The sequence below is a fragment of the Manis pentadactyla genome, chromosome 5 (assembly GCF_030020395.1).
Source record: "Manis pentadactyla isolate mManPen7 chromosome 5, mManPen7.hap1, whole genome shotgun sequence".
Taxonomy (NCBI): domain Eukaryota; kingdom Metazoa; phylum Chordata; class Mammalia; order Pholidota; family Manidae; genus Manis; species Manis pentadactyla.
In genome coordinates, this window is record NC_080023.1 from 57,197,274 (window position 1) to 57,223,773 (window position 26,500).

Here is a 26,500-nt window from a genome sequence, read left to right on the forward strand (position 1 = left end):
GATATGCTTTGGTTATGTAACTATACTCCTATTATGTTAATGTGTGTGTGCAATTTAAGTAGTAGCTTAAAACCTATACATGCTGAAGTTACTCTACAAGAAGATATATCAAAGAAATAATCAATCTTCCCATGTTTTCTTCCGCCTGCTACTTCTATAGCTTTTCTTCTTCCTTCCTAATTACAACCCTTAAATAGAATTCGTGCCTCATATCAAATTTACCGAGTATCATAATTCTTCCAAGTGGTAAAGACACCTCAAGACAAATGCTGGGCACAGAAGCCACAGGGCATAAATATGCAAAGAAGTAAAAAGCTAACTTTTTCAAACAATAAGGCTTCTCTCTCACTTACCAACTTCACATTTCCCTGTATGGCCCCGGAAGATGACTGGTTAGCCAGAGACGGGTAAGATTCCTCAAGGGAGGAACAACCTAAGACAGGCACAGTCGCAGGGGGGCCATCAGGTGAGAAATTGGGGATCAACAGAGGTGAGGCTTAGAACCTCACCCCCCCGTTCTGAGAGAAATCTTCTGCATACGTGGATGTTTTATTGCCCTGGTCTAGCTTGGATTAACACATAGTCTACAGGCACACACCTGATCATCTACATGTGCTCTCTTACAACACTAAACTATGTTTTCTACCTTTATCTTGTATCTACCTACCACTTCAGCATTTTATTAAAAATCATAATAATAAAGAGAGAAATGTGGTATCCACATATAAATCAAGTATAAAAACCAAATCAGTATTCATATTTGAACTGACTGTTTATAGTTCATAATGCATGAGCAAAACCGAAAGTTTCTGTGATGACTGCCCTTGTACTGTTCACTATGTAACTTATTCATTATGTAAGAATTTGTTCTACATGTAAAAACTTGTTTGTTATGCCTCAGAAGATTGGAGACTGACAAAAATTACGCTTGGGGTGGAATAATGATTGTGCATTGAGCATTGACTCCCCTATACAGAATTTTATTGTCGTTAACAACCATTTAATCAATAAATATGAGAGATGCCCTCACAAAAAAAAAAAAGGACAGACTTCCAATGGTAAAATAAATAAGTAACCGGGATGTAATGTATAGCATAAGGAATATAGTCAAGATATTGTAACAGCCTGGTAGGGTGATAGCTGGAACCTAGAATTATGTATATAAATATTCTACCACTGTGTTGTACACTTGAAACTCATGTAATGTAATACTGTGTGTCAACTACCCTTCAATAAAAAATAATTATAAAAAAAAAAAAAAAAAAAAAAAAAGAATAGTAAAAATATTGTGGAGGGTAGATAAAGTCATAGAGACAGCATTGATTTTTTATACATAGACTTTGACATTCTTTGAATATTCTATTACAAAGTACTAATATTAGTAAATAAGGAAATATTAAATACAGAGTTTCTTTCAGCAAATGTTTGAAGGCTTTTTTTCTTTTAATTTAAGTGCCAACTAAGGAGGTGGAGAAAGAGCAGGTATTTCTCAGATCTCTGAACGAAACTGCAGTGTAGATCCTTTCATTTTCTTTTTATAATCTTCTTCAAATCTCTCATACTGGGCTACAGTGAACTGGTTCTTCCAGTCCCCTGAAATACCTGAAAAGAAAGATAAGATGGTAAATTTGAGACTAGTGTAAAATTTCCTTCTAAATTCAGTTTTAATTTGAATTACCACTTGTATTTCTAAACCTTAACCTTTAGAATGTCATATCTACTCCTTAACTCTCTTCTTGGCTTCCTACTCCCACACCCAGTATCCTAGATTCTTAGTTTTTCAAAACTCTCCATTGATCTCTCCAGTATTATATGTAAAGAAGAATCCCTTTAATATCTTGAAGAAACATCCCCAGGAGAAAATCCAATGTCTCAAAATCTTCATTCTTTGGCTTTATGAGCTTTGTTAACAAAAGATAAAGAGAATTTTCCAGTCACTTTAAAGCCATTTTTTCCAATGTCTATAATTTATGAAAGAAGTTCTATGATCAAGCAGTAGTTGGAAATTACTTTGTTAAATGTAATTAAACATATTTCTTTACTATAGGACTGCTTAATCTTCTTTTTTTTTTTTTTTTTTTTTAGATAATTATTTTTTATTGAAGGGTAGTTGACACACAGTATTACATTACATTAGTTTCAGGTGTACAACACAGTGATTCAACATTTATATACATGATAATTCTAGGTACCAGCTATCACCATACCAAGTTGTTACAATATTTTGACTATATTCCTTATGCTATACATTACATCCCGGTTACTTATTTATTTTACAATTGGAAGTGTGTGCTTTTTTTTTGGTTGTTGTTGTTAGGGCGTCTCTCATATTTATTGATCAAATGGTTGTTAATAACAATAAAATTCTGTATAGGGGAGTCATTGCTCAATGCACAATCATTAATCCACCCCAAGCCTAATTTTCGTCAGTCTCCAATCTTCTGAAGCATAACGAACAAGTTCTTACATGGAGAACAAATTCTTACATAGTGAATAAGTTACATGGTGAACAGTACCAGGGCAGTCATCACAGAAACTTTTGGTTTTGCTCATGCATTATGAACTATAAACAGTCAGTTCAAATATGAATACACATTTGATTTTTATACTTGATTTATATGTGGATACCACATTTCTCTCTTTATTATTTTTAATAAAATGCTGAAGTGGTAGGTAGATACAACATAAAGGTAGAAAACATAGTTTAGTGTTGTAAGAGAGCAAATGTAGATGATCAGGTGTGTGCCTGTAGACTATGTGTTAATCCAAGCTAGACAAGGGCAATAAAACATCCACATATGCAGAAGATTTCTCTCAGAACAGGGAGGGTGAGGTTCTAAGCCTCACCTCTGTTGATCCCCAATTTCTCACCTGATGACCCCCCTGCGACTGTGCCTGTCTTAGGTTGTTCCTCCCTTGAGGAATCTTACCCGTCTCTGGCTAACCGGACTGCTTAATCTTCAAAATACTAACCATGCCTAAAACCCTAAAGGAAGGATATAGGATACAGCATTTGCAAAGACTATCTGATAAAAATAATGACATTTTCATAGCTTATCTTTCATGACCCAGAAGGCAAATTTGGAAACCTAATTTTAGAAAAGGAGAAGAAAACATGCCAAAATAATGATGTCAATCTGGCCCAGATTGATCAAGTGTGGCATTTAATTTAATTTATTTACATCTCCACTGTTGATATTTAAAGCCAGACAATTCTCTGGGTGGGGGGGCTGTTGCCCTGCGTGTTATAGGATATTTGTCATCATGCTTGGCCTCTACACATCAGATACCAATAGCACATCCTTGTATGATCATCGAAAGTGATTCCAGACATTACCAAACGTCTCCTGGGAGGCAAAATCATACCTAGTTGAGATCCAGATATTCCCAGCAAGACTTACCCATGGCAAATTTCCTTACTTTCTAAAGAAAAAATCTCTAGGATATATGAAGATACATTATAATTAAAATTACCTTTACTAGTCCCTTTATAAGCTATCATCAAAACACCTGTTCCCCAAAACTGTCTCACATTGCATCTATAACTACACACTCTCATTCACTGTAAGATTTTACATCTCTATCCATTGTCCTGTGTTGTTTAATTCCTCCTTGCCTCATTTACTTTGGGCTTGGGTTTTTAAAGGCTTTGGCCAATGGAATTTGAGTATGTGTGATATATACCACATATGAACAGAAACTTGAAAAAGCATTGTGAGTTTCCAACACCTCTCTTGCTCTTCCTCTCTACCATGATATTGGGCATATGACACAAACAGCTCTTTCAACCTGTGTTTCAGAAAAAAACACAAGAGTCTGAGACCATGACAGCCAAGCAAAACTGATCAGAGTCAAAAATACTTGAGCAAAATTACAGCAGCCACAGGTAGCCAACATCTATCAACATTAAATGAAAAAATCTTCTGGTTTCAAGCCACTGATATTCTTGCGGTTGTTTGTTTTATAGCAAAGTTGATGACTAATACACAGGTAGCAGAATCAGCCCCTCTCTCACACATGCACACATGATTCAATTCAACACATATGTATTAAAGGACTCTTTTATTCAAGATACTAGTTATAAATTAAGTTCAATGCTGAGGATATATTGATTACCATAATCATATCAACAACCTCAAGAAGCTGACACTTTCCCTCATTAATTTAATATACCTGAATCATTTAAGCCAGCTACCTATCACAGCAAAACCTAAGGAATATGAAGAATATCTAAGTAATTCATACAAATCAAAGTCATTTTTCTAATATAGCAATGGGTGCCAAGATTCATGTTTCACAATGCACAGGCTCTTGAGTAAAGATTTCTCATTAGAAGTCATGTTTTACATGTTAGGCTTAACAAAACTGATAGGGGCTTTTTGCCACAAATTCTTTCCTCTAAGTTTTTTTTCTCCTAAATTTTTTTTCTCCCTAGCATACACAATTTCTTCCCATTTCTTAGATATCACTCTTACCTGCCGACCTATACTATCTATGATGCAACTGGTAGGCTATACAGAAACTAGTATATGACATTCTTACCCTTTCTCATGAAGGGAGACACAGAATGATCCATATCAGAGTTGGGTACAGTGGTATAATTTGTACTTGGATTCTGTTTCATCACATTGAAAGAGCTATGATAGAGGATTTTATCCACAGTTACTTCAGGCAGGTCTTTATCTAGAAACTTTAACAATTTCTGAATTTCACACTTTGGATTCTAAAGAAATTGTAAAGAAAAAGGATTAGGTATATTTAGTCATGAAGAAGGCAATGCACTTAATAAAATTATATATCAGTGTTGTGGAGGAAATCATTTTACATTTTTATGGGCACTTTCATTTTGTTTTTCTGAATACATATCCTAATTCTTGGTTATACAAGACAACCATCTGCTAGAAGCAAGATTAAAATTGTTCTAAATAAATTCAAAGAGAAAGATTGGGTTAATATTTAAGATTTCACATTCAAATTTAGAATTAACTTGTAGAATAACAGATAGTGATAAAACAAGTTACTCTTATCATAAGGTAAACTTTTAAAGTCTCTTGATCTCCTTTTTTTAAGCATATTTAACATCAAGATTAGATTACTTACCAAAAATTTTAAAAAGAATTAAGACCAATCCTTCTCAAACTCTTCCAAAAAGCAGAAGAGGAGGGAAGATTTCCAAACTCATGTTAGGAGGCCAGGATTACCCTGATACAATAGCCAGATAAGGATAACATAAGAAAAGAAATTACAGGCCAACATCCCTGATGAGCACTGATGCAAAAATGTTGAACAAAATACTAACAAACAAAACTCAACAGCATACTGAAAGGATCATGATCAAGTGGAATTTATTCCAGGGATGTAAGAATAGTTCAACATCTGCAAATCAAATGTGATATGCTACACTGACAAAATGAAGGATAAAAATTATATGATCATATCAATAGATGCAGAAAAAGCATTTTATAAAATTCAACATACATTCATAAAAACTTTCAACGAAGTGGATATACAGGGAACATACCTCAATACTATAAAGGTCATATATGACAAGCCCACAGTTAACATACTCAACTGTGAAAGCCAAAAGCTTTTCCTCTAAGATCAGGAACAGTTGTTAACCATATTTAGTAACACTATACTGTATTGTATATTGCTAAGAGAGTAGATTTTAAAAGTTCTCATCACAAGAAAAAAAATTGAAACTCTGTAGTAAAGGATGTCAATTAGACTTACTGTGGTGATTATCTCACAATATATGCATATATTGAATAATTATTCCATACACCTGAAACCAATATTGTGTTATATGTAAACTATTTCTCAATTTTAAAAATATATTACCTATCTCATAGACTTAATTTAGTGAAAAGAACGAACTCTGTCTCTCACAACTACACAGATTTATTTATTATATGAGTATATGAGGAAGAAAGTAAAGTTGAAGCCTATCCATTTTCAGCCCAAGGAAAGGTAGGGAAGAGAAAGAGTCAACAGTGAAGAGCACAGATATGTTCATTATGGTTTCCTTTCTCTGTGCTTCAGGCTGCACTTATGATAGCATGTTAGATCCAATGATAGGTGGAACTCAGGACAAACCATTTGTGCTCTGCTACCCACTGGAGATGTTCTCTGTGGTCCAAACCAAACTGAGGCAGAGAGTCCTAATCTTAGTGACCTGGTGAGATCAGGCAGAAAGGCAATGCTAAATTTAGCTTTCCTGAACTCCCCATCTCAACTCATGGAAGCAGAACCATAGAGTTTGTGTGGTGGCTCTAAAATAATCTGTTTCTCATAGCTACAGAACTGTATGTGTTGGAAATTATGCATACACTTTAATTAGTCAAGTGGAAGAATTGAAGTGAAAGTTGAATTCTCAATTGTGCAAAGCCTATCATGTAAAAGTTAAATAGAAGAGTGATGGGAAAAGTGTCGACTGTTCAGGCTTGGAATAGGAATATTTGGGGGGTAGATCTGAACCCAGAGACTCTGGAACCTTTGTGCAATTTTGATCCTCTTCTGTCAGCAGATAAAGATTTTCCTCTATATCTGAGACCTTATTTTGACATAATGTGGGAAATTTCCTTTCAAAATAATGCCTATCTTCTTCAAAACCCACCCCAACCACTACTTATTGCTTCTAGACCCGTAATTAGGACAATACATTACTCCATAATCCAGAATGGCATGTGCAAAGTGGTTTAAACAATATGAGAAGAAGCTGAAAATTTGACTAAGGAATCTACCAGAAGGTGGTTTTCCTAGAGATTGTAGTATAGATTTCCCAAATAAGAGACAAATGGTAATCATAGTTATCTGAAGGAACTTAGGTGTGGACAGGTGCTCTAAGAGACATTCAATTTAAGAGATGTGGAACATTTCTTAAATGGACTTTTAAAATAACCAATTCCGGACACATTTTTTATCAAATTGGACAGTGAATTATTTTTCTTGCTAATAGTCGTATGGAAGATGAGAAAATAAAAGCTAATGTTTTATAGATTAAATAAAGAAATTACATAATTCCCCAACTGTGCTTGCCACTTGGGGAAACAACCATGGACAAGATAGTGTTAAGGAGCTTACTCTATAGTACTGGAGACCAAGAAAGCATAAGTAAAGAAACACATATATAAAATAATTAGAAATAGTGGTAGTATGAAAAAGAACAATAGCAGCAAAAGAGACTTTAATAGATAACAACAAAGTGGAATATTTGACAGTAGGGACATGACAGATAATACTTAAGTGAAGACATAAAGGATGAGAAGAGATTAATCTAGAAATACTGGGGGAAAATGTTTCAGGTAGGGTCACTAAGTGAGAAAGGGAAAGATGGCACCAGAAAAGGTTAGAGAGATAGGGACTAAATAATGCTGAACTCTATAAATTATCTTAGTGATTTTATATTTGACAAAGGGACAGAAGCCACTTAAGACTTGAAAGGAGTGGTCATACTCTGATTTAGGTTTCAAGAAGATACTTACATCTGATTGGATAATGGAAGTAAAAATGAGGTAGTCCAAATTAGTCAAGATACTTGGCTGAAAAGGGGTAGGAGACAATACTGGTAGAAAGAAGTGGATTGAGTTAAAGGTCAGTTTTCAAGGCAGTGTTCAAAGGATAGTAGATGAGTCATATTCATAGATCAAGGAAAAAGAAAGTTTGATACCAAGAAGATGAATCTTAATTTTTCTAAAAAATAAAGAAGAAATCATAGTTGCCTCTTACCTCTTTCATGTCTTCATAAAATAGGTAAAGAATACGATAATCTTTCTTCTTCTCCCACCAGCCTTTTACATGGTCATACCAAGAACCAAAAGCCACTAAATTGAAAGATAAAATGTTTGGAAATTAGAACTATTTATATGAAACAAAGAATTGTTAAATATTATTCAAAATCATCATTATCAATACTCACACACTGATTATTTATTAGTTCAAGAAAGAGGGATGGTAGGATTAGAGAAGTATATCAGATAACACCTTTTCTCACTGAATTTACAATCTACTTGGAAAAAATGAAATATTTCATGGGATGAATTGTTAGATACAATTTTACATAATTGTTGTATAAAATTCTTATTGTTAGGTAGAAGTTCTGACCCCTAGTACTTCAGAATATAACTAAATGTGGAGATACACTGAAGAAGGAATTATTAAGCAGAAAAGGAACCAGAACTTGAAGATTTAGAAAATTCTCAGCTTATCCTGTGCAAAAAAATGAGAGAATATGTTCTAGAGAGAACACCAGAGTATGGCTGGATAAGACTTAGGAAAGAGATTAGTTATGTGATTTGTGGATCGAATCAACCATCTCAGCAGAAACACTGCCAGTTTGGATTGAAGAGGACAGTAGCAGGACAAAATGCAGAAGATTATCAGACCTCCGGGATTCTAACAGGCAAGAAATGGGCCAAAAGAACTATCTGGATATGAACATGCTGTGTCTTTCAAGGAAAGGGAAGAATGGCCCAAAGGGCAGTTCAAGGTCAGCGTGGCTACCACTGTCACCAGAGACACACAGGGCCCAGGGGGCAGGACCCCCACAGTGGGCCCAAAGGGCAGAACATCAAGCCACAGATTTTAGGTTCTCAAGCCTTAAAATCTAATGGAATTGGTCCTGCTATCTCAGGCTTTCTTCTGTATGATTCTTTTCCTATGGAAATGTTTGTCTTATGCCTGTCCCACTATTGTATTTTGGAAGGTAACTTGTTATCTCATTTTACAGGTTCAGAGCTGTAAAGAAATATTGTCTCAGGCCTTAAGTTTCACCCATGCCTGATATATAGCATATATTTTTAGATGAGATTTTAGACTTGGAGTTGATGCTGGAATAGGTTAAAACTTTGGGGCTGTTGGGGTGGAGTTCACATATTTCATGCGAATGAGAAGGACATGCATTTTGAAAGGCCAGAGTGCAGAGTGTTTGGGCTGAATTGTGTACCCCCAAAAGTCATGTGTTGAAGTCTTAACCCCAGTACCTCAGAATGTGACTATATTTGAAGATAGTCTTTAAACAGGTAATTAAATTAAAACGAGGTCATTAGGATGGGTCTAATCCAATTAACCAGTTTACTTATAAGAAGAAGAAATTACAACACCAACACTCAACAGAGAGGAGACCTTAGTGAAGACACAGGAAGATGATGGTCATTTACAAGCCAAGGAGAAAGACCTTAGAAGAAATCAAGCTGAGGACACCTTGAGCTTGGACTTTAAGCCTCCAAAACTCTAAGAAAATAAATTTATGTTGTTTAAGCCAATCTTTCTTTGGTACTTTATTTTTTGTGGCATTCCTGGCAAATGAATACAACTTCTAATAAACAAAACAATAACTCGAAGAGCAAGATGGCAGATACTGAGCAATGCAGATTATAAGTGGTTTGAAAGTTTGCACAAGAGGAGAGGGAGAGAAAACCGTAGGAAAGGAGAGGTTAAGAAGGGCTATGGTGAGAAGTAGAATGTGCTTGGATCTAAGTTGAGATGGACTTTGATAATAATATCAATGAGTAGACATTCTAAGGACAGAGAATAGCACAAACAATGGTCATAACAATGTTTTGCAATGTCCCATGGAGATGTATTTGCCTAGAAAAGAGAGTTTTTATAGGAGAATGTTTACATTAGAATTATATAGTTGCTACTAGGGGCATGAATGTGTTTACCTAGAGAGAATACACACGTAAAAGAACAAAGTCTTGAGAATAAAATCTTCACTCAAGAATTTTCATTTTATATAATAGAAAGGAAGGAATGGTAAAGGAAGGAGAGATCAAGGAATATATAAGAAATCAAAACAATACAATGGCATCGACAGCAAGAGAAGAACACACATATTAATAGTCACTAAGCACTGATGAAACAATGAGACTAAGGACTGAACAATTGGCTTCACATATTCCCCAAAAATCCTTGAAGGGAGAGACAACTCTGTATTCTATTTCTATCTCCCTAATACATTATTGCTGGCTGCAGAGTAGGTTTATAATCAACACAAGATTTATATTTGAACTTTATATCTCCTTGAAAAAAGACTTTTCACTATGGAGCTCCATGGTTAAAGTAAGTTTTGGACCCACCCTTCCCAGTCATGAATTTATCCAGGAACTCCTCCCACTTGCCAGGCTCTGGGTGCAATTTTGCCATCTGGTAGAAATAATAATAAGACACAGCCACATCTTTAGCATTCCGTGCCACATAGACCATCTGTGGGGAGATATGGAAAATCATCATTTTGTTAATATTCTTTAATAGTTTGTAAACTTTTGCTTACCTTGACAGAATGCTTATTTTTTCTATTTTCTGATCTGACATAGAATATTCATAAATACACACTGTTTTAACATAAAGACTTCTCATCTCTCATTCCCTTGTTTTCTCTTTAGACTTTGAAAAGAATGCTTCTTAAAACATGTAAAACTGAGTACAATAACAGTTTTATAGTAAATATTAAATTAGCATAAATGAACTAATATTGTTCTCAAATTTAGAATACTTTACAGTATCACTTATTAGAATTACTAAAAGCAATATTTTAAAGCTGAAAAAATGACTATTTTCATTGAAAGTAAATCATTATTTGGGTACATTTAATCAATAAAGGCTAGACATTCTTTATTTCATCCATAAACATGGCTATAAAACACCATTTGCTGTTTATAATGATTAGTGTGAGATTTAAACCTTTTTTATCTGTGAAGCTCTAAAGTCTGCTCCAAGGCAGAAATTTTTAACATATTTCCCAGCAGAAATGACATTGCATGCCTCATTGGTAATCAGGTTTTCAGGCAAGTCTACTGAAATCCATGAAGCCCACTTCTTCTCTGGAGCACACCTAATACTACTGAGAATCCAGCCACCCAGGCAGTAGATATATTTAGAAAGGGACAATTCTTTCAGGAAGAAATCTCCTTTCATCTAAATAGAATCAGAGCTTCACTCTTCCCTTCTAGTGAAGATAGTGAGTGAATGAATTTAGAAAGGCATTTTAGAGAACAGAAAGCCTGAGAAAGTCTCAGTGCTAGGATGCTACATATAATCCCTTGTCGATAGCATTGGTGTCCATGAGGGTTATTTTGAACCTTGGGATATTGGGGACACATTGTTATTTTTGCAGAGATTTATCCAGAGTCTTTCAATTCTTCATCTTAATTTCTGCATAATTAGTAAAAGAAATTACAACCCAAATAAAGATTTTGTTTCTTTAAAATTTGCTACCTTGCAATTATTCTTCCAAAATGAAGAAGGGAGAAGTTGAACAGGTAGGTGTGTTTTCACTAGCCTAGGAGACTGCATTGTTTTCAACAACTCAACACCTACAAGCACACACAAAAAAAAGTAAACTACATTATAAATTGAAATTGCAAAAGTCAATTACAATATAATCTAAAACTTTATAAGTATTAATCACACCGTATGGCTTGAACTTGCTATATGGCTATATGGCTTCATATATTCTAAAATCTACAGTGAGTTAAAAACTGATAAATTCTGTTTAGTTAGGGTGTTTCATTGCCTATGATCAGCAAGGTTTAATTCATAAATGATAAAATCCTCAAATATAATACTTTAACTACAGTCAAGTGTCAAGATATAATTTTTCCTTCATGTATATTCTTCTTTTTCTCACTTATAATATGGGGACACTGAATTAGAGGATTATAAAATCTCTTTCCAGCATTTTTATTTTCAAACTAGTAGATCAAATTAAGCCATAAAGGCTTATGGGTAATTTAAAAAAGTTTAATAATGCAAGACCATAAAATCCCATAGTCCTTTTTGGAGTCTCTGAGCAACAGCTAACAGTAGATATGATTCTATATTGAATCAAACATTGAATTTTCTAAATATAATGATCACACACTATTTAAATCTTGAAGACATGTCCTGTTAAGAAAAAAATTATTATACTCATTAAATCCTTCTCTCATGCAGAATTATCTTTGAATGAAAGTATAATATTGTTATTATCATAACCAAATTCTTACTCTTCTTATATACACACTTAAGATTCAACTTTCCAAGCTCTGTCTGTATCATTTTCAGTCATAACTCCTTCAGACACAACAAAAAGATACTCCTATAGTGAAAAAGAATATTAGAAGCAAATACCATTTTCAATTCCAGGTACTATAAGTTCCATGAATGGCACTCGATGGTATATTGCATCCCGTTTACATTTTTCCACATCTCCATTGTTATAAATCAAATCTACTATTTCACTGACCCAGGTTGTTCCTGAGGGGGAAAAAAATGGAATGACCTCTAAACTTTTCTGTCGAAAAGAGTATGAGAAAGTCAATAGAGGTAGAGAAGTTGTGTAATATCAAAATAAAAAATGTGTTCTTCATTTCCATTCCCCTTTTCTCTTCTCTCTTTCCTTAGGAGATATCTATCTATCTTGAACACAAGATGAATGTGGAAGATCTTATCTTTCTTACCCCATTGTAAGTCAAGCAAGATATATGTATGAGGATATGGTCTATTTAATTGCCTATGGCACTCAATGATTAAGTTATTGAGGTTCTGCTACAACAGCAATAATAAGACAGGAGAAAAGTATATTCTTAGCTGTTCACATCTTCTTCTTCTTTACTAAACATGTAATAGTCTCTAAATGGAATAATCATGAGTGGAAACTAAAAAATTAAATAATCTATGCAAAAAGCAACATTTTTGAGCAATGATCTGCACATCAATGCACCTTCAGATTGTTTCCAGATATTAGTGTTTTAGCCTCCTTTTTAGACCTCTCTTGTGGGCAACTCTTCCTCCTCATCATCACTAAATCTGAGATATGAGACTATCTCTCCTATTCTTCTAACGAAGACAATTACAGTGCTAGGAAAAAGGTGAACTGAATCAATACTAAGCTTGAATATTTTGTTGCCTGATCTGGCTTAGGGTTAAGCAATCATTCATGAAAGAAAGAGACCTAAATTCCACAAAATATTATACCACATTTTGTTTTCTATCAATGGGTACAAAAGAAAAGAAATTAAAAGACCAAATAGCATACAATTACTTTATGTGTAGCCATCTAGCTACTACTATGTCAGAAAAAATCCAACTTGCAAGACCTCTTTTGTAGATGAACTATTTGTATAATGGTATCATCCAAAGATTTATCTTAATGGTTTTCTGTTTGTGAATATATCAAAAAATGACAAAATCAAAAGAGCTCATATATTCTCAGTGACTACCCTACCTCTTCTAAACTTTTATTTCAACAAGGAAATTAAAAGTAGTTTTAGTCTTAAACAATTTGGGTTCAGGGAACCATTCTGTAACTTCATCAAGAGAGCAAATGTAAGTAGTAATAAAAGAAAAAAACAAAACAAGCATTTCCCAAATGATCTACAAAGGTCTGTGGTTGTACATTTGTTTTACTTTCTGGTAGGAGACCCTTGCACATTAGAATTCCCCGAATTCAGGGCTTTCTTCCCAGGACTTGTCACATATCTTTTTGAAGTAATTTTAGTATTTATAACCTAAAATGATCACCAGTATACTTATTAAACACTTCTTTACTTCTTTTCATCAGTTCCTTTAAGAAATGAGGCAGGAATATAAGAGAAAGTTGATAGCTTATAATTAGAATAGTTGACTGACAATGGCCTCAAGTAAATTAATTAGATAAAAGGCAAGAGACAGACTCATTGTTTACTCTCTCTCTGTATATCACTGGATAAATCAGAACACTAATAAAAGTATCAGGAGAAATAAAATTTATTGATTCTTATTTAGGCATCCTTAAATTCTACTTCGTGGGATCATATACTGAGGTCAGCAGTTGTTTAAATTTATAACAAAATATTCCTATATATTTGTAAAATATGTTTAAAGTAATAAAATATTGATATTTTCAAATTACATTTAAATATTACAAGGAACAAAATATTTAAACATTAAAATGTATTAAAGGTATATAAAAAAATATATATTCTAATGCACCCAAATCACTTATTTATGCCATTTAATAATTCAAATTTGAATTTAAAAAAGGAAAATAAGACATTAATTTCCCCTCAGATATAGGTCCCACTCAAATGAGGGCCTCTCAGAATAGGAAATGAACCTGTCTAAATTGAGCCAAAACTGTCCCAGCAACTGTTACAGAGTTCGCTTAACTAGTGATCTGCAGATTAACAGGTTTAATATATGGGTCAATTACTAATCAGCAGCTAAGAATAAATTGGAAAGATCTTACCAGATTTGGGGTAGGTGGAAATCAGCAGATCATCTGGTCGGGTCTCGAATGACTCCACCTGGGCCCACTCCTCAGCAATGCTCCAGAAGAGGGGGATGCCCTGAACATCCACTAACTCCCTCCTGAAGACATCCAGCTTGTTGTCCATTTTTGAGACTAGATTTTAAGCAAAGGGGAGAGTGTTATAAAGTCTTCATTTCAATAGCATCAATCAAATAATAAAAATAAATTACTATTTTTTAAATAAATTTCATTTCACTACTAGAGATCTAGCAGCATTAGCTCACAGTACTATGCATTATGAGTCAATGGAAGAAAAGATATTAGAAGAACTAATAAGGTTCAATTAGTTGTATAATTTATTTCATAAATATGGCTTATATGTGAAATATCATCAATACTTTTAATTCATGTACTAAACTGTATACAATATTTACTCAGACAAAGATTTCTGGGATATGTAATAAAGTTACCAGATTTGGGGGTCAAGAAAAGTATCTGAACCATAGTGTAGCCAATTCTTTGCAGTGAGAATTTGAACAAGCCCATAACTGCACTGGACCTTCTTAACTGTAAATCAGGAGTGGTCTAAGTTAGTACTTCCCTCTTTCAAATTACTGGATAGAATAATAAATTATTCTAACCAAATTATCTACAGCAGACCACAAGAATGAAAGTTTCTATGAGGGAGAAAGTCAAGAAGAAAAGGACAGGACTGTGTAAAAGAAACAAGCTTGAGATACATTGCTCTAATGAACTTTTTAACACTAGTGACATCAGATGTCGTTTTATATTCTGAGAAAGGCTAGAATAATACTTTTATTTTTCTTTAGTTGTTATCTATAAGAAGTGGAAGAACTTGAAATATAATCTAAGTCCTACTCCAAAACATGTTCATGTTGTTTTCCCAATTTAGCATGAGATGAGTGGTTATATTTCTTTCTCTAAAGTTTTAGGAAAACAACTACTACCCAAGAAGTTCAACTTTATAAGTCTTCCTGAAGCCCTCTAACCAGTTTCTGAACTTCTCTTCCAGAATTAAAATCAGAAGTCTTTGGAGTAATGGATACTATTTAACCTGTAACTTTTCAGAAATACAATAACTTATCTTCACTTTTTTATTTTAAAGTTCTTCCAATGCAACCCCTACCCTACCACATCCAAATATATTTTATTTTAAAAGGTTATGAACTTGAAGACTACAAAATCAATATACAAAATTATGTTGCATTTCTATATACTAAAAACAAACTACCAAAAAAGAGAAATTAAGAAAATGATCCCATTTATAATTGCATCAAAAAGAATAAAATACTTGGGAATAAATTTAACCAAAAAGGTGAAAGAACCTTATCCTGAAAACTGTAAGACATTAGTGAGAGAAATTGAAGAAATCACAAGTAAATGGAAAGATAAACTGCATTCATGGATTGGAAAAATTAATATTGTTAAAATGTCCATACTACCCAAAGCAATCTATACATTCAATGCAATCTCTATCAAAATACCAATATCGTTTTTCACAAAAATAGAACAATCTTAAAATTTATACAGAACCACAAAAGACCCCAAATAGTCCAAGAAATCTTGAGAAAGAAGTACAAAACTGGAAGTATCACACTTCCTGATTTCAAACTATATTACAAAGCTTTAGTAATCAAAAGTGTAGTGTTGGCATAAAAACAGATACATAGATCAATGGAACAAAGCAGAGAGGCCAGAAATAAACTTTCCTATATATAGTCAATTAATGTATGCTTTTTATTTCCTTTTCTTGTCTAATTGCTGTGGCTAGGACTACCAACAAGATGTTAAATACAAGTGGCAAGAATCAACATCCTCTTTTTGTTCTTGATTTTGGAAGGAAAGCTTTCAACTTTTCATTACTGAGTATGACGTTAGCTGAGGGTTTGGCATGTACCTTCTTTATTATGTTGAGGTACTTTACCTCTATCCCCACTTTATTGACTGTTTTGGTTTTGTCAAACACTTTTTCTATTGAGATAATCATATGATTTTAATCCTTCATTTTTTTGCTGTGGTGTATCATGTTGTTTGATTTACGATATTGGACCATATTTGCATCCCTGAAATAAATCCCATTTTATCATAGTGTATGATCCTTTCAATTTATTGTTAAATTCAGTTTGCTAATATTTTGTTGACAATTTTTGCATCTATGATCATCATGGATATTGACTTATAATTTCATTTTTTTGTAGTGTCTTATCTGGTTTTGGTATTAGTGTAATGCTTAAATTGTAGAATGATACCATAGAATCAGCTTTTCTTCAATGTTTTGGAAGAGTTTCAGAAGGATAGGTATTAACAGTTCTTTAAATGTTTGGTAGAATTCACCTGTGAAGCAGTCTGGTCCTAAACTTATGTTTATGGGAATGTTTGATTGTTGTTTTAATTTCATTACTAGTAATTAATGTGTTCAGACTTTTTATTTCTTCCTGATTCAGTCTTGGAAGATTGTAAGCTTCTAGGAATTTCTCCTGGATTGTCTAATTAATTGGTGTATGATTGTTTATAGTAGTGTTTTATGATCCCTTGTGTATCTGTGATATTGATTGTAATTTCTCTTTCATTTTTCATTTTATTTACTTGGGCTTTCTCTTTTTTTTCTTGATGACTCTGACTAAAGGTTTATCAATTTTGTTTATCTTTTCAAAGCATTAGCTCTTGACTTCCTTAAAATTTTCTACTTTTTTGGTCTCTATTTCACTTATTTGTGCTCTAATCTTTATTATTACCTTCCTTCTATTAATTTTGAGCTTAATTATGTGTAGGAAACTGTAAATTTTGGGGTTATTTCTTTGTAATTTAGTGTGTTTGGATTTGTGGCTAGTCTCCACAAGAACAAGGGTGTTCACTGACCTGCTGTTATGCAGTTTCAATAATAGTTCTGTCCTAATAAAAGAAGATGTTAATATACCAGTGGTTCTGGGAAGTTTCTGAATGTCACTGGGGGAGGAGTATATAATTAGATATTAGGGTTTTTTGCTTTTATCAAAATCTTGGGATTTATAAATACCATAAAGTTTCAATACCAATATTAAGTTGGCTCTTGTGTTTACTAAAAATTAATCTTATGACAGCATTGGGCTGTGATTTGATTATACTGCAGTACAACATTTCCTATTCATATTTTTTAATTTTCATTAATGTCAACATGTGAAAAGCAAATATAAGAAATATAAAGTTTAAAAAGTTCATAGCCATTACCTATCCCCTTCTAAAGAACAAACTCTTATTATTTTTTGAAATACTATTTGCTGAGAACTACTGGGTAGCAAACACTGTTTGCAGGCACTGGTGATAGCAGGAACTGGGGAGGAGAAAATTCTTTGTATACAAAATATTTCTTTTCTCTGAACACAAATATTATTTTTAGTCTCCCTTGCAGTTAGTTTGGGAACATGTGACTGAGTTCTGGCTGATAGACTGTGGGTGATGTAAAATCTTTCGTGACCCTCCAGTCCACTCTTCCACTGACATGGAGCCCTTGGAGTCTATGTGTTCAATGGCCTCTTTAAAAGACTGAGTTGATCATTTCACCCTTCTTTGGACTGTGACTGTGAAAAATAATTCTTTATTATGTCAAGTCATCAACAATTTTGTTTTTGTTTTTGTTTTACTACAGTGTGGTGCAAAATATTATGGATAGTACAGGAAAATTCTAAGGCAAAATAATTACAACTATGGAGCTGATAGTGTAGAGTTAGATAAACAAACTAAAAATAGATATACTATATGGTAAAAAGTGCCATGAAGAAAAATAAAACATGGTAAAGTAGAAAATAATAAAAAGTTCAATGGTAAGGGACAAATAACTAGAATTCATACTAAAAGACAGATAAGTGCCCACACCTTAAATGTGATAAGACTCACATACAGCTTTAGCATTTTTATATACTCTCTAAGTTTTCCTTCAGTGATATCCAATTCAGTTTTATATACTCTCTATATGTTGATCTACACATATAAGACATATAAGTTTCATTATCACCAGCCCTTCAGAGACATACATATTCAGGTACCTCCTGAACATTTCCAGCAATGTCTCAACTGCTCCCTGTATTAAAAATGTTTAAAACTAAGGTTGTCTCCTTCCTCCCAAATCTGCTTTTCCTACTGTGTTATCTAGGCCCTAACTTAACTACAAATCTCTTTAGAAAACCCACTATTTTAGAAAACAACATTAAAACATTCCTTTTGAATTTTATCATATAGTCTGCTAATTAAAGTAAATAAAATTATAAGAAATGGAAAAGTAATTTTCTGAAATGAGATTTTCTCTTTTCAATGGTAGATATAGATTTCAACTACTTAAAATATCTATATAGTTTTATTTTAAGTGACATGTTTGAAATCTCCACTGGGTGACATCATCTCAAAGATGTAGTAGAAGAAAAGCCTTTCTTGTCTGTAGAGTGGAAATCGGCTTTACTTCACCTCTCTGGTTAACCATTTTTGCCATCCTATGTGAACATAATTTTCTTATAGGATATTAAGTACTTCAGTTCACTTTCCATTTCTCATCTATAAAATGAGAGTATTAAAATATACTATGGCTGAGAGTCTTTCCAAATCTATCCTTCTATGAATTTGTATTTTTGAATGCTGAATCATGGATTGAGGGGCATGGGAATCAGATTATGATTTAGATTATAACACTGAAAAACTTAAACCCAACAGATGAAATGTACTCAAATGTATCAGGTTATTTTTCAAGAAATCACATTATGGTACATTTACTTTGAAATTGCATATATAATGTATGTATCTACATATAAAACAAACTGATACACTTACTTTATTATAACTTTAGTTTTCTATGTATTTTGGTCAAAAGCTTTGAAGTATCTACTAAGTGCAATGCATTAATATATGTACAGATATTGCTTATTTTTGTTAGCTTTTATCTTAACAAACATAACTTTCTTAAAGGTAGAGGTGTTTATAATCTAAACCTGAATGAATATAAACATCATAAAATAGAATCTTTGATATAGATTCAAAAAATAAAGGCATCTGTTTAGAGATATTGGGAAAGGCCTGGAAAATGATGACAGCATTTGAGATAAGATATATGGGACTGGCAGTATTTTAACAAGCACAGACATCACATTTATTCACAAAAGTGTGTAATGCATGAACAAAGGTAAGAGAGAAGAAACGTATGAAATGTGTTCAGTAGAGGATGAAATGTATCACACTGACTGAAAGTCACTACATTTTTAGGAAAGTGTTATATTCACCCAGTAATTCCTTCAACAGTAGCAAATAAGTGGCAATTATTTGCCAACAATTGGCCAGGAAAAGACAGAAAAGTCTTTTTCCCTACATAAAATTTGCTGTCTGGTGAGCAATGAATGACATGGCAAAAAAAAAATTGTCTCTATTGTAGGTAGCTGTGAATGTTGGGTTCCAAAGTTGTATTCAGTTACTGAAGAAACGGAGGGCCACTTAAGATTTAGAACAAAAGAATGACATAATTGAACTAATATGGACATGTGAGGAAGGGTTAAGAAAGGATGAATACAAATAAACATATAATTCTTCTTATAGTTTCCCAATGTCTTTGCATGTTCAAACACAAAGTAAATCATTAAATCCATATTTAATTTGACTTATATATGGTATTTGATATTTTTTACCACATGTTTCATTTAATTAACATAGTTTTTGTGTTTTTGGAATATCTGCATTTTTGCCAATATTTGATTACTAGAGATCATTCATTGTGATAAAATAATCACATCACTGTATTTTAATATTTCCTGGATCTGATTCAAATTTTGCATGAGTTCAATATCAATATTATAAATTAGCAGTATGACTCCTAAATAGCCCAAAACAAAAGTATTAGTGTAAAAAATGCAAGCTTAACTTACCTTTAATTCCTGAGAGCTTTAAGAGAATGTCCCCAAGTTAAGAATCAGAGCCAAAAAATCATTAAAAGGATGATACCCTTGAGTTGCACAGAGCTTACTATGTGAGAGAAACTGAGTTGGTGAAAGCTCAGGAAATGTTGAAAGAAGATGATTATATCCCTTGGGCCTGTTTTGTTTACTTCTCTGAAGATGTCCTTTGAAATATAATTTCCTCTGGAGGATAATTATAAGGCCTTGGAAACTAATATTCTTCACACTGATAAAAGGCAATGTTGGCACATGTTAACCATGCCCATTAGTGAGTTAAAATAATGTAATATTGTACCTAAGGATATCGTGCCTTAATCATAAAAAATAGAATATTAAATTGATAATAATACATTATTCTTGTAGAAACTAATATTTTGATACTCAACAGGTCCTTGACCTAAAAAGGACAGCTTTATTAGTTCCTTTTTAAACATGTGAAAGTTAAAATATTTTAATGATAGAAATGCAGTATTTGCGGGACTCTAAGCACAGCACTGGGAACCTGGAGAGGCATTTGATTACAGCTATTCCACAACCAGCAGCATGACTCTGAGCTCCTTACCTCATATTTTTGAGCCATGTTTTCCCTGTCCAAAAATATGGGAAATGTACAAAGTAGTCACCCTAGTTTGTTTCATCTCAAACATTATACAACTCTAGGTAAAATTAATATTCTCTGATCACCAAACTATACGTCTTAAGTCACAACAGTAGAATCAAGAAACAAATGAACTGTTTAACACTCCTTCATTGTTGAAAAATTCTATTTAGATACTATTAATTAAAATGCTGCTTTACATTTTTATATAAAAACTCCAAGTTCACATTTACAAAAGCTCCTCGTTTGTTAAAATTCATAAATATTACAAATACTATTATGTATTTTTCATACATTTGGCACTTTATTTCTGTAATAAGTGATCCAATTACACAGTTTTTAACTGCTGTTCTTTTGTTTGTTTGCTATATGCCTAGAAGAGTCTGTTCCTTTCCACACCCTGTATCTTATAAACAGTCTTAGTGTATATTAAGATTATCAAATTTAATTGGCCAAAACACTTGAATAAACATTAAAGAATAGGCTACAAAGAAAATTAATACTTATGAATACTTAGAGGCATTATAATTTCCATATCATATATTTCTACTTGAAGCTAATAATAATAGCTTTGAAATTCATAGTGTCATTACAGATTGTCAGGATTTATACAACTTGCCCAACTACACAAAACATAAATGGTAAAATTAGGTTTCAAATCTTGGGAAGTAATACACCTAATAGTGAAAGCATTCAGCTTTTGTTGTTGGAAAGGTACCTATTAGAAAAATCCAGAACTTACAAACTATGTAGCTTTGGGCAAGTGATTATTTTTTTTAAACAGAATTCTTCATTTTAGCATATACCACCTATTTCATAGAATCATTATCATTGTTACAATCTCATAAATGAAAAATTTAATGTGTATAAAGATGCACCATCCTGCCTGGCATGTAAAAATTGTTCACTATAACTTAAATGTTTATAAAATTCTTTATCATATTATCACAATTTATACCATCATAATTTCAAAGTTCATTCTCTGTTTAAATCTCAACACTGTCTCAAATCAGAGGAAAAATAATTCTCTTTCTTATAGTCCCACACAGAAAGAGATAATGGGTCTAAGTTTTTATATTTAATCTCTGCTTTATAATCAGTCTTCCACAAGTAATTAACCTTAGGAGTGCTTGGCAACTTTAGTCTTTAAACAGAGATATTTACACTTACCTGTCTCCTCCATCTCATACAGATATTCCAAGGTTAGACATATCCTATTCTTTGATTTCCTTAATAATTAATTGTACCTGGTCAGGAAGTACCAGATGCCTTTTATAATTAGGCACTTTTTTATTGTCAAGATCTTTTAATGTAGGTATGTGATGATAAGAAGTTAACTATACTTTTCATTTGGGATCTCTGAGTCCTAACAAAATCCAGAAAACACCTGTCTAGTACCAAAGCAATGGAATGGATTGGTGAGATCATTATCTCATTTCTGACAACATAAACAACTCTGCTTTATAATAGGCCTTGCTTGTTTGTCAGCCTGAGTGAAATACATGTTGGGTTGTAGGTCACATGCATCTTCTTTAAAAATATAATTGTGAAATATGTGTGTTTATATATATGGTTTTTTTTACTTTATTTTGCCATGTTTCTTTTTTTAATACTTTTGCTCTCCTATCACCATGGTGCTGTATGGTTTTACCTGGAAAGTAGGAGATTAGGATTCTATATTTTAGATTTGATTGTGATTTTCTTGTGCCAATAGATGATCATTTTGTTGCAACCTGTATTATCTATTGGTAGTACAAGACATAAATGTTTGTATTTATACATGCACACATAGAAATTCAATATCATTATATTTTTAAATCTTCAAAAAAATTTTTAAGTTTAATTTTTTGGATAGATTAATATGTGTAAGATTTCTCTCTGCACATATCTTTCTGTCAATTTCTCTCAAAACTTTTAATGTGCATAGTATATGAGTTTTTCTTTTTACTTGGAAACTATGCTATTTGAAGCTGAAGTTTTTATTGTTTTATGTTTATTATGGAATATATATATATTACCCTAGGTTCATCTAACACTCAATCCTTTTTGTTTTGAATTCTACCTTATGAAATAATAGTACTGTTACCTTTTTAAACCTATATCTGTTTCTCAAGTTTTCCTTTAAAAAATCCATATAAATGTATATATAAAAACACATATACACATATGTAAATAAATTTTTACTTTGATTTTTAAACCAATATGGTTACTGTCACTAACAGAAGTATATCATTATTCTCCTTAAAATATTTTTCTTCTTCTTTGCCCACCTACAACTTCTATGAGTATTGTAACTTATAACACATGTTTCTTTTGAAGATAGGATACAAAATTCAGTGTCATTGAGAAATAATGGTATTGATTTAGGCTACAAGTATTGGTCATGTCTGCTAATTTGAGAAGACTACAGTTAGGATCAGCCTTAAATTCACATTTCCAAGGATAAAGTGATCAATGGTGGGCTGAATGAGAACTAAAGAAAATGAGTTGAGCAATGTCAAATCCTTTATTGTCAAACCTTTTCCCAAACAATAAGTTTCTCTTCTCTAGGGAAAATTAATGTCTTCACTCTTCCTCTCTAACATCTGTTCTCAGGATGTGGGGATACAAGATGAGATGAGTTGTGTACATTGTGAAACAATAAAGTTGCCCTTTAATTCTTCATAGAAATAGATAGCTGTCTGCCTGAACCCATATGCGTATCTTAGACTGGAACATCCTAAATTCTGCCTATTCACAGGTTCTTAAAATATTCTGCAAATTTATAAAGGGTTTTGAAAGCTATTTCCTACCAATTTTAAAAATCAGTTTCAAATTCTTTCAAGATTATTTTTATCAAATTTCAGAACACAAGAGGAAGTTGTTCTTAAATGCAATGAAGAAAGATATAAATGTGTTAACATTCCAGGGAGAACAAAGAATCTAATTGATGGTGGAAAACACCCTCTAAACACTCTGGGCCATTATGAAATACTAAATGAGACATGTGACCCCAAATGTACTACATAAAACCTCTTTTAATATATCTGGAAATTTGGATATCACGTGATACCTAAAACTATGCATAAGACTTCAACTATATTATTCACATTTTAAATTGGGGATATAATGATTTTAAAGTCTAGTATAGTTTTATGCATGTTGATAGCTCACAAATCTATACCATTATAAGCAAAAACACAATTTTGGAACATGTTCAGAAAATTGGTTTGCGAATTTCAAATTTATAAATTTTCATGTATCTTGGGAAAATATTTACATCTTTTTTTTATAATAATTATGAAACATTTATCCATTGAAAAAATGTTGTGTTGATAGGTCACAGGCATTAGCCTAAATAAGTTAATCTGACTTACTAGAATTGTTTTAAGTTAAAATATTTGGATTTAGAATATATTAAGCCTTTTCTATTTGTTAAAAATATATGAAATTTTTTCATTATTACAATAAACAATGATCACATGACTTCATTTATTAGGACTTTTTGTATGAATGTGGGTTTCTTAGAATATTGCTTTTGTAATATATTCAAGGCAAAAGTTAAAGAGCTGTATAAGAGACTGTATTGAAGTGGCTATTCATTAACATGACAGTTGGAAGGTGCATGTGAAAAAAATAACATAGTTCTAATTTTGTTTTAAAACCCTTTAAGAAGTAATGAATATCAAGAAATTTGAAGAACCACATCATTGTAGTGGCTCTCTGATTTAGAGATAAAAAATCATATATGTGTTGTAGTGAAAATATTTTTGAAAAAAGGAAATAAGTCATCAATGGAAAATGCATTTACCTAACATGTCTATGATGCACTGTCTTTGGGAACCTGAGGAAGTGCACAAAAGCAGACTTTCGAAAACTGGTTTTTTTGCTTAGATCTGATATTCATATTCCCACACACAGATATTTGAATAACTCAAGCAGTGTAGCATACAAGAATATTCCTTGGAACTAAATAGAAATACTGAGAAGGTAGAAGATCAATAGCCTTTAAAATTATTTTTAGTTTTATAAACTTAAAATTAGTAGGACAGACTGCCTCAACACAATTTTAAATATGAAAAAATCCTGTGAATTTATGATAGGAAATTTGGACCTAAGAATTCCCAAATATTTCCCTTTTTAGGCCAAAACATCCATACTAGAATTTCCCATTTCTCAGTCTCTAATTTTTCAATTGTTGAATTTAGTTTCATAAAAAATATGGGCACTTTAAAGACAAAGTGCATAAATCACTTACCAGGCGCCTGTCTTGAGGAAGTAGAAGTCTAGATTTTGTTTCTACAGCACTTGGTTAATGGAAGTTTCACTCTGTAAATTGTTAAATCAGCCAAGATTATCTGTTTTATGCATTAGGCAGGTGAAAGACAAAGTCTTACAGATTTGTGTGAGGTTGATGATTAATCTGCACAAAGTCCACTGTTGATGTAAGTATTAAAGGCGTAAGAGAAAGCTTTGTATTGTTGCTTGTGGTGGTAGATGAAACAAGAAACCCATGGAAATCTGCTGAGCTTTTAAATCCGGAATTAACACAGGAAAGCATTTTATTGCTGCTTGTAGTGGTAGATGAAACAAGAAGCCCGTGGAAATCTGCTAAACTTAGCATCTGGAGTTAACTGTCAAATATGTATAGTAGGTGGAGGTCCTTTACTTTTACTTTTGTTTCTTATTTTAACTGTGAAAGCCAAACAAAACACAGATATTTCATGTCACCAGTGTTCCTATTAGAAATCCTCAAAATACCTCTAGAGCTGCATAGGCAAGTTAGACAGGCAAGTACATGTTCCCTGTGTGGATGCAAAAGGAAAAAGACGTGAAGCCAGGAGAAGTCAGAGCATTTTCTGCTATTTACATGATGACTGTTCCCTCTAGAGGCAGGTCTTATATCACTTTTTTTAGTTACCTGGTAATAGTGGTGAGTAGTAAAAAAAAAAAAAAAACCTCTTTCAAAATTAAAAAAAAACCTGGTTTGAATCTTCTGTCATGTTCCATATGATCAAAATATTTTCTATGATGTGATTCCTTTTTGTCTCTAGGTCTTGAAATTATGCATCTATGCAGCTGACAAAGGGCAAAGAAAAGTTATTCAGATCTGTGAATTTATCAATTGATATATAATGGAAATTGAAGTTTAAATCTCTCATTCAACAAATTTGTGAAGCTGTAATTATTTTATGTTCTCATCCTCTGTGAACATCGCAAATAAATATTTTCTTTGACTTCAGTGGAAAAATCTTGATTGAGATTTTTTTCTCGTAGTCTGCTTTGGGAAAAATAACAAGAAACCTGAACATCACATTGCTAAATAATTAAAGGAAGGCAAAACAATGGGAGGCAATTAGATATTTTTACAGATTAGTCTGAAAAAGAGGGGGAAATATTCCTAGTTTTCCTCTGAGTAAGCTTTGCAGCTAGAAAAGGCTCTTCAGATACTCAGCATGTCCCCAATTCTGCCCCTTATAGGGCACTGGAGGTATATCTTCTAGAAAAATTACAACACAGGAATTTACTATTTAGGGTCACTAGATAGAGCAGAAGAAAATGTGTCATAATGAAAACCAGGAATTACATGATAAGATGCCCCAAATTAGTTTAATTGAGGGATGCAGCCAACATAATTTGACCTAGTGGGAAAGAGTCAGGGAAACAGCTAACTTCACTCTCTTCCCTCCCTCAAATCTCTTGCCAAATAGAAACTGGAGGGCCCAGAATCCTTTTGGTGTAACCCATACACATCAACTTCCCATAGCAGAGATAAGATGG

The 26,500-nt window shown here is 32.7% G+C and overlaps 1 protein-coding gene across 1 annotated transcript; it reads right to left on the reverse strand.

The window, feature by feature from the left end:
- Positions 1-1,272: 1,272 nt before the first annotated feature.
- LOC118931948 (sulfotransferase 1 family member D1) lies at positions 1,273-25,121 on the reverse strand. The gene is made up of 8 exons (XM_036924915.2): positions 24,978-25,121; positions 14,210-14,365; positions 12,112-12,237; positions 11,218-11,315; positions 10,080-10,206; positions 7,729-7,823; positions 4,543-4,723; positions 1,273-1,602 (listed from the first exon to the last, which is right to left on the reverse strand). The coding sequence occupies exons 2-8, from the start codon at positions 14,355-14,357 to the stop codon at positions 1,490-1,492; spliced, it is 888 nt and encodes a 295-aa protein (XP_036780810.1). The 5' UTR covers positions 14,358-14,365; positions 24,978-25,121; the 3' UTR covers positions 1,273-1,489.
- Positions 25,122-26,500: the final 1,379 nt, after the last annotated feature.

Excerpts from the sequence above, each read along its gene's own strand:
- LOC118931948 (XM_036924915.2), bottom strand. The coding sequence starts at position 14,357 with ATGGACAACAAGCTGGATGTCTTCAGGAGGGAGTTAGTGGATGTTCAG. Across the intron at positions 4,724-7,728 it reads TTTATGAAGACATGAAAGAG|AATCCAAAGTGTGAAATTCA; the intron begins GTAAGAGGCAAC and ends CAATTTCTTTAG. Across the intron at positions 1,603-4,542 it reads GTCTCCCTTCATGAGAAAGG|GTATTTCAGGGGACTGGAAG; the intron begins GTAAGAATGTCA and ends CTTTCTTTTCAG.